The sequence below is a fragment of the Phaethon aethereus genome, assembly GCF_964289735.1.
Source record: "Phaethon aethereus genome assembly, chromosome: 11".
Lineage (NCBI taxonomy): Eukaryota > Metazoa > Chordata > Aves > Phaethontiformes > Phaethontidae > Phaethon > Phaethon aethereus.
The window spans coordinates 19,642,728-19,659,001 of NC_138587.1; the positions used below are offsets into that span (position 1 = coordinate 19,642,728).

Below are 16,274 nucleotides of genomic sequence, written 5' to 3' on the forward strand. Positions count from 1 at the left end.
GGAGTAGTGTAACAGAGGAGTTATGAGTTATTACCCACAGCCAGCTCCGATTCTTGTCCTTTAGAGAAAGGAAATGCAAATTCTCTTTCATCTATCCTTCCTTTGTGTTTACTTTTCTTCTTACCCTGCTTTGCAAAAGGACGTACAACCTTTAAACACTGGATCTTTGTTGTCTTCTGTCCATACCGTTATTAAGGGTAACGCTGTCTCCATTCCGTTGGTTGGAATGGAGACTTAAGACAGGCTGTGATCAGCAGCTGGGTGACCTTCACAGCAGCTACAGCTAAGTCAGGAGGGTGGTTTCTGTCTGCGACCCATGGTCTGCATACTGCGATGATGTTTGCAGTGCTCGGGGGTCAGGGTAGCAGGTATCCATATGGGATTCTGAGACTGATCCTTTTTAATATGCTTCATATTTGGATGGTAGTGTTTTGAAATTGTTCACGTGATTGATTTGTTTTCGTATCTTTTTATAATCGGATATTGATACTAGGAGTATCTTGCTGTGTACATGTCAAGGATACCAGGAAAGAGATGGTTTTTGAGTGATTAGTTAGTATATTGGTTCTGATATTGATTCTACAATGCTGGGCCTATATCATTATGATACATTGCTTATAGCATCCATTTTCTACACAGGATTTTGTGCACAGTCTGATATAACTTATTTAAAAGACTGATGGTGGATTTGTATTTTTATATGCAGTAATCCTGCTATGATTTTGAGCCTTGAGGCTCAAAGGTTGGGATTTACTGGGCTCATTATGTGCCTCTTTTCTCTTCTTGCAGGGCTGCCTCACGGTAGAACATGAGCAGGTAATGCACCAGGAGCACCACTGGGAATCATGTCAGACGAGTCAATCTCAGGGAGTGATCCGGACCTGGACCCGGACTTGGAGCAGGAGGATATGGAAGAGGAGGAGGAGGAAGATGAGGAGGAGGCAATGGAGGAGGACAATGATGGGGATGATGAGGAGGACTTACTTGATGAGAGTGGTAAGTGAATGGGGTTGTGAATCTCTGCATACATTTGTTATACAAAACTGGCATTACTAATTTTGGTGAGTGACACCTTGGTAGATAGCATACGGGTTAGGATTTGTCCAGGGCTTGGTAGGGAGAAGTGCTTATGTGAGTGTTTAGTTTAAATAGGGATTTAATGTAGGTTAAACTTGGACTCTTGGCCAAAAAAACTTCCCATTACAAAAACAAGCCACAAGCATAAATTGTAAGGAGGATAGAATTAAAATAGCTATAGATTCTGGGGAAGCAATTATGTAAAGAAGTAAATAAATAAATAAATTTACAATTACATTTATTATTAAAAGGATCCGATGAAATTAAATATATTTACATCACTGGCTTGCCCATAGGTAAACATTTAATGGATGCTATGGACAAATATTGCTCACTTACAACAATCATCTTTAACAACTGGAAAATATTCTTTTCTGACAGCATACAGGTTGGCTTTATTTTTGTTTGTTTGTTTTACAATATGAACGGTGGCAGTGCTAAGTAAGTTGTCACCTTCTAGCCTCACCTAGTTATGACTGCCCCACTCTCCTCTTCGGTTAGGACCACCAGTACAGCTGTTCGTGGGCCTGTGCTAAGCAGGCTACATTTAAGCAAGATTAGGTAACTGTTCTCGTTCATGGCATGACCCTAGAAATATGTTTGTTGGTCCAGCAGAAGGGCTGATGTTCTATGGCACGTAGACAGGAATGCATGGCTCAGGTGGGAATTCCCCATGCTGTATTTGCCACCAAACTCCTTGTATCATGAAACTACATCCCGAGCCTAAGGGGATGCTGTATTTGCTTCCTTTAAAATTGTGATTTTTAATGATTTCAAAGGGTGTGCAGATTTTTGAATGTACCTACTTAAACCTACTGAGAATAATCTTCCTTTTCTTAGTGGAGAATGTGTTAAAGACAGTATCTGTCTTTACTCTCCGCTTCTTTACTTTAGTAACTGGAAGAAGAGAGTAAAGACAGATACTTTAGTACTACTAAAGTAGTATACTTCTTTAGAAGTAACTAAAGATGACTTCTAGTTACTAAAGTATTTTTGGTTTCAAAGTACATTGTTGTCCTCAAGTGTTGTTTGTTTGTTTTTTTATTTCTTTCAGCCATGTGCTACTTGAAGATGCTGTTTTGATTTAAAATGCTTGTAAAATGTTTACACAAATGAATTTTATTCCTCTGGTTTTATTCACGTGATGGCTTTTTCTAATGAGAAAGTAGCAGAAATGGAAGTGTTAGTTCAGGTAAGAAACAAGGGAATTCCCAGGAGATAGAGTTCTAGGGCCACAAATTACGTTGTCTCAAAGAGGCTGGTGGTGACCTTGTCACTTTGTTCACTTTGGGAACCTGCACCCAGCGGAGCAGTCAGAAGTGTGACATTGTAGACAAACTTTTATTAACAGAGAGGAGTATGTCATGTCCAAGTGGGTCATTCCCCATGGTTATTTTATCATAGTCCTATGTATTTTATAGTCTACATCTGTATTACTGTGGCTGAATACTCATCATTGTTTGTCAGGATTATTCTTTCCGAAGCAAACAAAATCAATGTAGCTATATCATTAACTGTTAATGACAGCTGTTTATTTTCATCTTAAAACACAGGAAACATGTTTATGCTTTATATTTCTTTAGTGACTAATTAAAAATAAAATTTAACAAAAGTAGGAAATAATGAGGAGGAGTAACAAGACAATTTACATATTAACTAACATAAAATGTTTTTATAGTTCTTCATTAGGTACAGGAAAAACTCTTTTGCACAACGTGAGCAAAGCTAGATTGCCTCTGAGGCTTCAGATTGTTTCAGCTTTAAATCTGTCTGCCAGAATATCAGGATGCTTTCTGTGTGCTTTGCTGTATAATAATTTTTTTCTGTGGAGGTGTCCACTCTGCTTTGCCTGATATCTCTTCACAGCTACATACTGCCGCAGAAATGTCATTTGACATCTGTATTACCTTAGATCTACTATGGAAGGAAGTGCTCTAATGTTTGTACTATGAAGCTTTTTAAAAGCTTAATTTTAATAATTTCTGTTAAAACTTTGTTCTTCCTGTTCCCAGCAGTGCTGTTCTCCTTCCCACCTGATATTGTGGTTGTTCTGTAGATGTTCCAGTGGGGATCCTGGAGGGATCCTCCCACTGTGGATGGGCTCTTGCATATTTTTAGCACTACAAGATTTAGAAGATTATTCATCTTTCACTGTTACTTCCTTGGAAGGGCGACAGGCTGCATATACATTTTCTCCAAACTGAAACTGATTACTTGTTTTAAATAAGTGCCTATAACAATTCTAAAACTAACATTCTTACTGCTTGCTTGCAAAACAGTGGCTTTGTTTTAGGAACATAGGTTTTCCATGTTTTGATGGTGACTCAAATTACTTAAGAACCTTCCAGGCTTAATGTAATTTTATCCACACCCGTCGATGGTGGATAGTATAGTCTCAGACTTAGCAGTGACTTGTGTTTTGCACATTTAACCTGCTTTTGTCTTATTGATATATGTTATCTGTGGAATTAATACTTGTGGTGGTTTCAGTTTCAGAATTTTTTTGGAGTTCTTTTTACATTCTGGTAATTAAAAGTGTTATCTTCAGTTTTGGTGCAGTTCTCATTACTACGTGAAGTTTTGTTTTTGACATAGGCTGTGCCATAGATGGTCTAGAGTTTACTTTAGTTTGGACTTTTATGGTACAAACTTTCAGTCTTGATGAAAGCAGTTCTTAAACCTTCTTCCCCTGCCCTCAAAGTAAAAAAAAAGGTCACAGAAGGCTAGTTCTATGAATATTTCTGAATAAGTCAGAGTTAATAACTGCATAGCTTACATCCTTTGTACATTTCTTCAGTGGTGGTCAGTTAACGAACCGTAGCATCATGTGTACAAGCTGTTATAGCTTTAGTCTTTTTTTCTAGAGCACTTCTTCCTGGACATACCTACCCTGCCACTTGTAACCCCTTCCCAGTGGCTGTCAGACTGCACACCCATCGTAGCAGCATGCTTCAATCCCAGCCGAAGGCTTCCACTGCTTTTCCAGCCTTGTCATCCCTGCCCACTTCAACTGTTTTCTCATCACTTATGGGTAGAAGCACTTGTTTTATCATGTTTGATTTTGTGATATCAGTGCGTGACTGCTAAGAACTTTTTTCATTAACTCCCTAAATCCTTTTCACTAGAAATGTGATGTACTGATGACTGTAGAGATAAAGGGCTGTTTCAAGTCCTGCACTTTTTCCCTCTGATCCTTGTAGTTGCTCAGGGCTGTGTAGAACTCCATAGGAATAAAAGCTAATTTGAGCAAAGAGGAAAAAAACCTCCAATATGGATTTTACAGATCATTTCAAATGCAGGGACTGTTCATACCTCAGAGCTTTCCCGGGGAAAGCTGTTGAATGTTTGAATGAATCCTACTGTAGTGCTCTGTTTTTCCATGTTCTGAGTGTCTTTGGGTTATTTTCATTGAAGTCTCTGGAATTCATTATCTCTTACTCATACATATTGCTGTAATTCTGCTATTAATAGTGATGGCAAGTTGCTTGTTTTCTTACTTCTGAGTATATGGGTTAAACAATTTTAAGTGTAGTTCAGGGGTAGAAGTGTGAAGAGCTGGTTGTTTCAGTTCTCTGAAAGATGCCTTAATAAGCTCAGGCATTCAGACACTGTTCTCGAAGGCTACTAGTTGTGTTTGCATTACAGGGTGTGTGGTACAGCAGGCAGGGACTGGAATCGGTACTTCTGAGCTGTAACAGTGGACAATTTTCCAGTACCACAGTAGTACCGCAATTCTTAATGTACAGGTAAACCAGGCAACACCAAATAATAGCATGTTATATGCCAATATTGTGATATAACAATCTCCATGCAATTGGCCTTGTCTTCTGCCCTGTGTTGTCCACTTTGCCTGTTTTCTCCTTTCTCACTCCCTCTTTCTTTCTGCAGGGCTGGGGGTGTGCTATCTCCATGGCATCTCTGACTAGCAGAGAACAGGAGAGGACGGAGGCATTCTTGAGGTGCAAGGAGCTGCTGCTCATTTTGGGAGATCGTGTTATTCATGTGCTTCCTACCCCAAAGTTGTTCCATCTTTTCTTCTCCCCAACAAAGTGCTGGAACAAAACAAAACTGGGGGGTGTGTATGTGAGTCCCCAGGCTGAATGCATGGGGTTGGGAATAGAGCAAATTTCTGTCCTTGCAGGGGGAGAGAGGAAAGTCTTCGGTATAAACCTGTTAATTTAGCAGGCTCCTCCTGCTCATATATGCAAGCTTTTTGCTTTTCATTTGAAGTTATTCTTATAAATTAGGTCATGTTATACTCACCTGTATGAAACTGAGAGGCAGAGGAAGAGTGTGGAGACAGTCTCCTGAATAATACCCTGCTAAAGTATATCCTATTCTGTATCATTTTATATCCATATTTAGAAAGGCCCATACTGCTGAAGAAAAAAAGAAAAAATAGAAGGAGAGCTGCTGTTAGAAAGTAATTTACCTGCACTTTTTACTTGGATGGTCCTGCTTGTATTCGTAAATGGAGATTAGTCCCAGCAATCTGAAATCTTTTTGCCTTCTACTTTTGACCAGACTGCACACCATTTTCTCCTAGGAAACACTGGTTTTCAGTTGTCCTCCCTATCTACTAGAAAATGAAATGCATTCCTTAAGAAGAGGAGGAGCAAATACATACTTAATTCTTCAGTCTCTCAACTCCTTTTAGAAAGCAGCTTTTCACAGCTGTGTCTTCGGGTGGTATCGAGGGTAGATGGGCATCCCAAGGTCGAGGCAGCCTCAGAGACTATAGCTGCTCTTTGAGGAACCCTTTAATGAGCTGCTTCCATCTGCTGCAGTACATGGGCACAGTGGACTTGATTGTTTCTTGCTTTCTGCCTCAGACTGGTGATACATGTACTTTGATCTCTTGTCCTTGTTGTTTAGCTGGAGGCTTGTGGCAGGGGCTAAGGAAAGGTGCAGGCCTGTCGGAGTAAGCTTGGAGTGGAGAAGAGGCTCTTTTTGTTGATTAAAAGTGGATGAGTCGGAGAAAAAGGCGTGGAAAGAAACAAAAGTCAGGACTTCCCTAAATCTAGAAAAGCCCTGAAGACGATCATGAAGGTTCCTTTAATTTTAAACTCTGCTGTAATTCTGTGTGTACAGAATTACAATACAGAAATACAGTGGTGGGTGCCAGTAAGTAATAGTCCTATAATTTAATCTGCAAGTTACAGTTTTGTGGTGGGTTGACCCTGGCTGGACACCTGGTGCCCACCAAAGCTGCTCTTATCACTCTCCTCCTCAGCTGGACAGGGGAGAGAAAATATCACGGAAGGCTTGTGGGTCAGGATAAAGACAGGGAGAGATCACTCACCAATACTGTCATGGGCAAAACAGTGGGGAAATTAGTTTAATTTATTACCAATCAAATCGGAGTAAAAGTAAGATCATAACTAAATCTTAAAACACCTTCCTCCCACCCCTTCCTTCTTCCTGGGCTTAACTTCACTCCCAATTTCTCTACTTCCTCCCCCCTCAGTGGCACAGGGGGACAGGGAATGGGGGTTGTGGTAAGTTCATCACACATTGTCTCTGCTGCTCCTTCCTCCTTAGGAGAGGACTCCTCTCACTCTGCCCCTCCTCCAGCGTGGGGTCCCTGCCACGGGAGACAGTCCTCCATGAACTTCTCCAACGTGAGTCCTTCCCACGGGCTGCAGTTCTTCACGAACTGCTGCAGCCTGGATCCCTTCCATGGGGTGCCGTCCTTCAGGAACAGACTGCTCCAGCCTGGGTCCCCTGTGGGGTCACAAGTCCTGCCAGGAGCCGGCCCCAGCGCGGGCTGCCCACGGGGTCACGGTCTCCTTCGGGCATCCCCCTGCTCTGGTGTGGGGCCCTCCCCGGGTGTGGGTGGAGATCTGCTCCCCCGTGGAGCTCCATGGCCGCAGGGGCACAGCCGGCCTCACCGGGGGCTTCCCCAGGGGCTGCCCGGGGACCCTCTGCTCCAGTGCCTGGAGCCCCTCCTGCTCTGACCTTGGTGTCTGCAGAGCTGTTCCTCTCACATATTCTCACTCCTGTCTCCGGCTGCAGTTGCCCAGATTATTTTTCCCCTCTTAACTCTGTTGTCCCAGAGGCGCTACCACCGTCACTGATGGCCTCGGCCTTGGCCGCTGGCGGATCCGTCTTGGAGCTGGCTGGGGTTGGCTCTATCAGACACAGGGGAAGCTTCTAGCAGCTTCTCACAGAAGCCACCCCTGTAGCTCCGCTGCTACCAAAACCTGGCCTGGCAAACCTAGTACATGTTTGCAGAGCACAGGGTGGATTTCTCAGGGGGAATGGAAGAATGGTGACTGACATATTTCCATTTTTTTCCTTCTTGATGGACTTTCCTATCTTGATTCTTTTATTTTGGTTACTTGTGGCTGGATGCAGCTCCCTCTAGAGCCTACCAGTACTATTTCTAAGGAAGCTAAAAGGGCATATCCTGGGGGAAGCAAACCTCTTCTCAGCAGTAAGTTTGTTGCCTCTGCAATGGTCCTGATCTTTCTAAGCCTGGGAAGCCAAACCTGAACTTCCATGTACCACTGTGCCCCTTGCTGTTCTTAAACAACCAAGTAGATTTTAATGCTTGTAGTGACTTTTTGTAGACTGTCTTCCAAGACAATAATTGCATGCAAAGAGGATGGCATGTGTGGTATCATAGAGGTACAAAAGTAATCGCTACATGTGAAAGAATTTACTTGTGAATTAATATCCTGCATATTGGCATGTGTTTAAACTTTATCAAATTGTTACGGGAAACTGCATTACCTTAGAAAATGATCCTTATGGATTAGAGTGTTTAAATATGCTTTATCATACAGTGCAGATTGGGGGGCTCAACCTCAAGTCAGCTGGTGTGGATAACTCGGTCAGCAAACCTGCGTCTAACTGCAGACGTTGGATGCATTTCTCAGGTGACTTGCTGTAACTAAGAAGTTGAGGGGTTTTTACCGTTTTCTCAGTTCCTGAAAGGGATAAGAGCATCTCTGAAGTTGCTTTGTGTCTGTTAGGCATACGTTCTCCGCCTCCGCAAATCTTACATTCGAGGGTTGTGTTGGTTTCCCAAGACCCAGAAAGTTAGGAGCTGGCTGTCTGCTGTGTTTCCACAATTCAGCTGAATAAAATACAAGAGATATAGTTAGTATCAAAGGTGAAAAGAGACTGGATACTAGCATTTGCAGTTTTAGCAGTCTTCCTTGCTGAGTATTGCAGAAAGGTTACATTGAAATTGTAGGAAGAAGGTTTGCCTCTCGTTTAGGCAAAAGCCCCACTGATTTCTCTGGGAACTTTGTTTCATTACAGAAAGCTGCATATTTTACCCATTATTTTTATTGTGGCAGTTTCCCTGAAGTACAGTCTGTCTTTTAGAACAAATGGTGTTTCTGTGTGCAGTCTGAGGGGTTTGGACCTGCCTGTCTAGCAAGTGTCGGCGTACCCAGCACGTTGTGTGGGATCTGCTAACGCCTGTGCAGAGCCCGTGGCAGGCACCCAGCTCCTTTGAGGTGGCTTTACTGGACTCACTAAATGGTGACATTAAAAAACCCAAAAAACTCTTGGATGCTTTGCTGGGAATGGCCAGTACCGTACGCTTTGTTGGCTCCCTTTCTGCCGGACCCGAAGCTGCAGATTGCCTTGCCGGGCATTTTGTTTGTGTTGGGGTGGTTTTGGTTGTCGGAGGGTGACAGAGGCAGGTGGAAGTCCCTTGTAGACAAGCTCTTTGCCCATAAATCTGGGAGGAATAGGGGAAGATAACAGGAATGGAGAGGAGTGTGGGAGGAGTGGCGCCTGGGGTTCGTGGGGGTTTTATTGACTGATTCCAGCATTTTAACTAACCTTGTGAACTAGGTTATTCTCAGCGGGGTGAGGTGTGGCTTGACGGCTGCTGTGGGAAGGAAGGATGAGATCCTAGGAGAGCTGTCCCCCCAGCCCCCTTCGCAGGGAATTGCAGACTGACGATGTCGCAGGTCAGTTACTGAGCCTTTCGCCGCCCGCCTGCTCTGTCCGAAAGCACGGACTCTTTTGCGGTCTCCTCTGCTTATCCTAAGCAGTGGGAAGCTCCGTATGAAAACATTCGTGACTCCTGTGCCCCCCTTCCAGGCTCTCTGACAGCGGCTTCTTTTTTGAGAGGGTGGCACAAAGTCTGGCATAGTCTAAGTGTTATATAACCTGGAGTAATGACTTGCTTTACTTCTTTAAAAGGAGGTGATGACGCCAGAGCTCTGCTTCCTTCAGACCCGCTGATTGGGTGCAGGGACTGGCTGATCTCGAGAAATGATGTGGTATTATAACTAGCTATGCTTTTTTTTTTCTCTTCCTCCTTCCCTTTGATCTATTGCGTATGATGGAATACAAAATAGAAATCCTTCTATGCAGTTCAAGAACAGCCCATGTCCATGGCTCTGCGTTTTCTATATATATGGATATGGATATTTTTCAATTTTTTTTTACCTGTAGCTACACACTGCCTATTCTTAAAGCTGCCATAAACATGAGAGTAGCATGAATGCACAGGGAGAAGGGTCGAGCAAGCGGTTATTAGCTGAACAAAGAATTGCTCCAAGTCCTCCATGGGGAGGAGAAGATTCTCCTTTCTTCCTGCTTTTCTGATAGGCTGTGCAGGATATGGAGGTTGTGCTTTATTGGCCAAAAACTTGCTTTTCTCTTTTCACAAAGCAGCCAGAGACTCTGCAACGAAGGACAGTCACGCTTACTTCTCTGTCATGTTTGGTACCTTTTTCCCCACGTACGTTTTCAATAGTCAGCTTTGTACCACACCTAGTCATTGCTAATAGATACCGTACTCCGTCAGCTGCGACTTCTGAAACCATGATGAAATCACAAGGAAACTAATTAGCAAATTCGTAACGTGGTATTTTCCCTCTTGAACAGGCAAGGAGTGGCGAAGTGACTTTGCCAAGGTCGCCTGATGAGTGTGATGAAGCCAAAGTAAAAACCCTTTGCTTTACGTTTTAGGCAGTGCCCCTTTTGTTTTCAAATGTACTAGGTGAAACACTTCTCTGTTTTGCATTTGAGTTTAAACTATACAAGGGATCCTTATTTTAATTTTTCCTTAATTTATCTGGTATTGTGTTGCTTTTAATGACTGGTTAAATAAAATGTGTGTGTAGCTATATGTTGTACAAGTATAATATTTTTAGACAAGAAGCAGCAGCAAGTTTGGAAGGAGAAGGAACTGTTTTAATTAAATTAGAAGTATTCTTCAGACTTTAAAACACAATATCACATCACAGTTACTTGCTTTATTTGTCGTTTTAATTTCCTGCTTAGGCTTTACAGAAAACTGCAACACTGAACTTTCAGAAGTGTCTGGCTCATCTTTTGGATCAAAGTTTTTTGATGCCATACCTGGTTTTTATTTTAATTAAACAGTATTTTGTACTACAGATGTGGAAAATGTCTTGTTCACATTTTCTTCAACATGCAGTTCACTGACTCAGTCTCAAAAAAATTCTAAGTAGGAGTCAGAAGACATTATTTTCACTTGCAAATATGCAAATAGGAATGAGACAGGAGAAAGCTACAAGATAAAATCTTTTTGGGCTAAATGAACAGAAACTTCTAGTTTAAATCTCCGTCGAAGCAAATTTTGCAATTAAAACATCTGTAGGTAACCTTCACCTATGTAAAATATTTAAATACTTGAACTATTAGAAGTAATTTTAAAATGGCACTTTTGTGTACTCTTAGCTTGTGATTTATGTCAAATTTACACTTACATGAAAACTGGAATAAAATTAAAGCTGTATAAAATCACTCTTCTATGGTGCACAAGGACATTTGTCATCTTCAGCAGCAGGAATGTAGCAAATTGTAGGAAGAGATGAGAATCAGTTTCTTGAATATAACTGGGGTTGTAACTCAATGGATTTAGCTTCGATCAAAATGGTGATAAATATCCGTGATATAAAGCCTTTGCCTTAAAATCATTACATGTTGTCTGATAACGGCTTGTTTCCTTTAATACAGTTAAACAATCTTTGAAGCCTGGGACTGCAGTCTGAAGCAGTATATGTTTTGCCACAGCGGCAATCTGAACAGCATTTGCAGAAGGCACTGCTCTTCATCACTAGCTGTATTTTGTGTGGTTAGATTTTTATTACATTATGTACAAATTCCCCCCCCATTATGATTTAGATAAGTGTGGGAAAGAAAATAAACCAAGATTTATATGAATACAAATGAAATGAGAAAAAAACAGTTTGATCAAATCGTACACCTTACAGTGCAGTCCAAAACTCACTAAAATCAGTGGAAAGATTCCTCTGGTTTTCCATGGTTGGTTTAGCTCTTGCTCAAAAAGAGGTTTTTATTTACAGTGCAGTGTTTTTTTTAAAAAGCAAATGATTCTCAAAGCCCAGCAATACTCAGGTGCTGACAAATAGTGTTGTGGAGTTTGATTCCATCTGAACTGCTTTAAGTTGATAAACACCACCTATCCCGTAAGCAACTGTGCTGGTTTTGGCTGGGATACGGTTAATTTTCTTCACAGTAGCTAGCATGGGGCTGTGTTGGGGATTTGTGCTGAAAGCAGTGTTGGTGATACAGGGAGGTTTTAGCCACTGCTGAGCAGTGCTTGCACAGAGCCAAGGCCTTTTCTGCCTCTCGCCCCAGCCCACCAGCGAAGAGGCTGGGGGGGCACAAGAAGTCGGGAGGGGACACAGCCGGGACAGCTGACCCCGACTGAGCAGAGGGATATTCCAGACCATACGACATCACGCTCAGCATATAAAGCTGGGGGAAGAAGAAGGAACGGGGGGACACATTTGGAGTGATGGCATTTTCCTTCCCAAGTCACCATTACGCGTGACGGAGCCCTGCTTTCCTGGAGATGGCTGAACACCTGCCTGCCCACGGGGAGTGGTGAATGGATTCCGTGTTTTGCTTTGCTTGTCTGCACGGCTTTTGCTTCACCTATTAAACTGTCTTTATCTCAGCCCATGAGTTTTCTCACTTGTACCCTTCCGATTCTCTCTCCCACCCCGCCGTGAGGAGAGTGAGCGAGCGGCTGTGTGGTGCTCAGTTGCTGGCTGGGGTTAAACCACGACACCAACTCAAAACTGACATTCTTGTGTGTTTTCCATGTCGCTAAAACAACATGGGAAACAGGACAGGGAAAATAGCCTTAATGATATTTGTATGTGCTACTAGCAGCTGATAATAAAGAGTGAAATTTGGCTGTTGAGGCTAGTTTGTGTTTAGTAACTTACAATTCAGATTTGAAGGCAGCTTCTCTACTTGTTGGAGACCAGTGGGGTGTGCAGAAGCAGCTGGTGGATGTGGAACATGCCCGTGAGAAAGCTGTGGGATGGGGAAGGGACTGCACAGCCAGCATGGAGCAGTTGAGGTGGGCAGGGAAGGACTCTTCTGTTCTGCAGGGCGGCGACGAGCGTGAACAGCACACAGGGCAGTCATTGGAGAGAAGGGAGCTACGCTAGCTTGCAGGGACCAAGAACGTGGTGGCACGTCATGGATCCAGTGCTTCTCACCCATGCTGCCTCTGGTGGGCTTGGATCAGGTCAATGTTGAGCAGTCCCTGAGCTGCTCATCCTGCAGAGCTCAGCAAGGGGAGCAGTGGGTTGAGAGAAGCAGGGTCAAGGTGGAGAACAGGAGCTACTCCAGCTTGAAGGGATGGGGAAGGAGAGTCACTTGTGATATGTTTTGGGATATTTTGTTGAAACTTTTTAGTTGAATGGAGTTTAGTTTGACACCCTCCCTGCCATCTCCAATGTTCATTGCTATACAGAGGAGATAGCGTCCTGAAAAATTTTACAATCAAGTTTCTTATGTGTGTAGGCAGATTTAGGTGTGAGTTTTAACCCTTATGAATTTTCAGTGCTCAGGGATGCTGATATGGCTGCTGAAAAGACGTGTCAGACTAATAAAAGCCATGTTCTGAAGGGCCTTTATCGTGATACTCTGTGAAAAAAACAAATTTTATAGTAATTTTTTTTAATAGGGAACTCTCCTGTGTTGTTTGCAAGGACACCTCTCAAGTGACAACACTTTCTTGAGCAGCCTCTTTTGATGTATAGTACAGTCGTACAATTGCAAAGAGCTTGTGGTTTGAGGCTGAGGTAGGTGAGGTATAACAGCTAGGTAAGATTTCAGACGCTGCAAGGGAGGAAGAACATTCTTCCTTACTGGCAAGGCTGGCCTCGCAGAAAAGCTATTCAGAAAATGGGCTTATCTATAACAAGGTTACCTTCCATGAGGAGATCATTTTATAAACTGACTGTTTCTGGCAGATCTAATTCTTGTCTGTGTGAATATGTATTTATCATGGCTAACAGTGATGACCTCACCAGTAGGCTGTTGTGAGTAGAAAAGCTAGAAAAAATTCCTGTCCATTTGGCACACTGAGGCGAAGAAGGACATTCCCTTTTTATTGCTGTGTGCAGGACGACAGGTACAGGTCACCAGTTTCCCCCAGTGTATTGAACTGCCATCTCCCTCGTGCTTGATCGCTGTAATAAGCATGCCTTGGGAAGCACCCAGTTGTATTTACACAAATACTTGTCTTTAAATCTTGCTTCCCAGTTTCATAAATCTTTTAGGTCAGATGCTGAGGTCGTTTGGTTATTTATTCCAACCCTACAAAGTCCTTATAAGGCCTGCTGCAAGATCCTTGGCTATGTACTTTTCTTAATATATTTGTCCCTCTTTTCCCCCTTGATAAACACTGGATGTTCTTGTGTACCAGCCAGGTGATTTGCATCTGTGACATAGGTGAAGGGCTGTCTTGTTAGCAAGCCTCTTAATTTTAATACAGTTCATCTTTTCTTTGGTAAAATTTGTATGGGTCTAATTATGAAAATAGCACCTTGGGTTTGTTTCAAAGTTGTGATGTACCCTGAAGCAATGAGGGTATTTTGACGGTAGCAAGCGTTCACTGTGCCCTACCACCCTCTCGAATGAAAGGTCTAACAAAAATGGCTGGAGTCACACGAAGGGTAACCGGGCTCTGCCCTGGCTGTGTTTGCAGACCTTTAGATCAACTTTTACTGTTACGAGTGCAGCACATTGTGCTGATTCCGTCCTGGACTCCTGCAGATCTGTGCCAGGGCTGTTCAGACACAACCTGCTTCAGGCTGTGCCCATCCTGGTTTTTCCAACCCTGTCTTGCCAGTTGTTTCAGGCAAAGAGCTGACTTCGTTATGTGGACAGACACTTGCTAGGAGCGAACTGATTTCATTACATGTCTATCAGCCCAGGTTTGCTGTTTGTTACTGACATTGGGCATGCCTGTGAAGGGAATTGGGTATGGAAAAAGTCTCTATAGCACTGAAGAGGGCTAGGCATGATTGCTAGATTCTAGGGGTTCAACCACAGCTCTAAAGTACTTATTATCTCCTGTGCTTACTTATTCTCTCCTGTACATGTCCTGGTGCAGATGGATGATGGGGAGGAGAAGGCTTGCTTAGAATAAGCTTGCACTCCACAAATTCTGCAAGGTTGGTTCCTAAAATCTCATTCATAGTCCGTTTGCTGCACTGAGAGCCTTCTGCAGACTGGCGGTGCTGTACGAGTTTCCGATTTAATGAAGCGGACAGGATGCTCTTTCGCCTATTATTGTGCAAACAGGTTAGGAGCTCGCATCGAATTGCTCAGGTTTCGGTCTCGGTTGTCCAGGTTTCTTGGAAGCATCATGCAAATAGTTCATAAAATCACAGATACCAGGATTGTTTTCAAAGCCAAAAAGGCTGTAATTCTTTCTGCAACTCGCACCCCCCATCTCCGGCTTTTCCTTTCGTGTTGTGAAACTTGAAAGCGGGGTTACGGTCCCGCGTGTCCCCTGCTCTGAACGTCCTGTTGTCTGTTGGGATTCCCCTTGCGTGGGGCCCCGCCGGAGCCTGAATGGTTATGTAAGGATTTTTATTTTATTCTCAGTCTTGGTCTCTGCCACTAGTTGAACTGGATCACAGGCTGAGTGAATGGGACCTGATCCGAACGGGGTGCAGCTCTGCCGTTCAAGACAAGAGAGAGGAGAGAGACCTCCCCTGTACACACCCACTCTGCCTCTCTGCTCTTCTTCTCTCCTTTAAAACTCTTCCCACCTGTAACTGAGGTTGCTCCTGCTGATCGGGAACACATACTGCAGCCAAACCGGCCGGGCAGCGCAGCTCCAGGCATCAGTCCCCAGTGGAGCAGCAGCTACCTGGGGCAGGGCTGTGTTGTTTGACCCTCCAAGCAGGGGAGGAGATAGTGACAATTTTTATTTAGGCTGAACACGAGGCATATTTAACTAGTTATATAACAGTGACTCTGGTCTGTCTCGGCTGGGTGCAGGGAGGATATATGCGTACTGATTCCCGTCACACCAGCTGGGTGGATTCAAGCACTGGGAGCTATTTACCAAAGTTATTTTCAGAAACCGTAAGTGGAGGTTTCCCTGCCTGTACCCTGGACTGTTTTATCAGGAGGCGCTTTCCCGCTTGCGAACTGAACAGCCAGTGAGAGTGGATTTAGTGCTCGCTGAGCTGCGGGCAGAGATAATGAGTTTTCGGGAGTGACTGGAAACTTTTGTCCCGAAGACCCTGAGACAAGAACAGCAGGGCTGAGAGTGTGCGGCCACGTTGAACAAGCGTGTGGGGCAGAGTTGCAGGCAGAGGGGTCTTTCCTCAGTGCCCTCAGCAGCATGTTACTCTTGGATGAGTCTCAGCAGTTTCCAGGTAGGACACAGGTTGGCTTTTTGTGGTTTTTTGTTTGTTCCCCTCTGTGTTTTCTGTTCCCTATTGCTTTCCTCTTACAGACAGTTCTCCCTCCCCTGTGCAGGAGCACCCTGCTCAGCGGTTAGCAAAGTACGTCAGGAATCAAGACTCAGGGGCTCAGGTTTTCATTTGCTACCTGCCTGGCAGGTATGGAAATGGTTGAATTTTCAGAGTATTGCAGTGGTTGTTGGTTTGGTGGAGGGGATATAAGAAGGAAGCTCCTTCTTCCTTTCTTCCTTTCTTTCCTCTGCTTTTGATTCTGAAGACTTTGGTGATGTGACGTTCTGGGTCTGGCTGTTATTGTTTCTGCTGCTGTCATATTGTAATGCTGCAAAAGTAAATTTTAGCAAGAGAGGAGGCAGCTGCTAATACCAGTGTGATTTTTATATAGAATCATAGAACCTTTGGGTTGGAAGGGACCTTTAAAGGTCATCTAGTCCAACCCTCCAGCAGTGAGCAGGGACATCTTCAACTAGACCAGATTGCTTGGTGTCCTCTCTC

The 16,274-nt window shown here is 43.6% G+C and overlaps 1 protein-coding gene across 1 annotated transcript in view; it reads left to right on the forward strand.

Moving 5' to 3' along the window:
* Window positions 1-845: 845 nt before the first annotated feature.
* The window catches only part of RAD54L2 (RAD54 like 2), a gene marked incomplete at both ends in the record, with an annotated part of 45,586 nt that continues 30,157 nt past the window's right edge, over window positions 846-16,274 (forward strand). Inside the window, one exon of the mRNA XM_082004818.1 lies at window positions 846-996. Coding sequence (XP_081860944.1) covers window positions 846-996 — 151 coding nt within the window. The remainder of the gene's footprint in view (window positions 997-16,274) is intronic.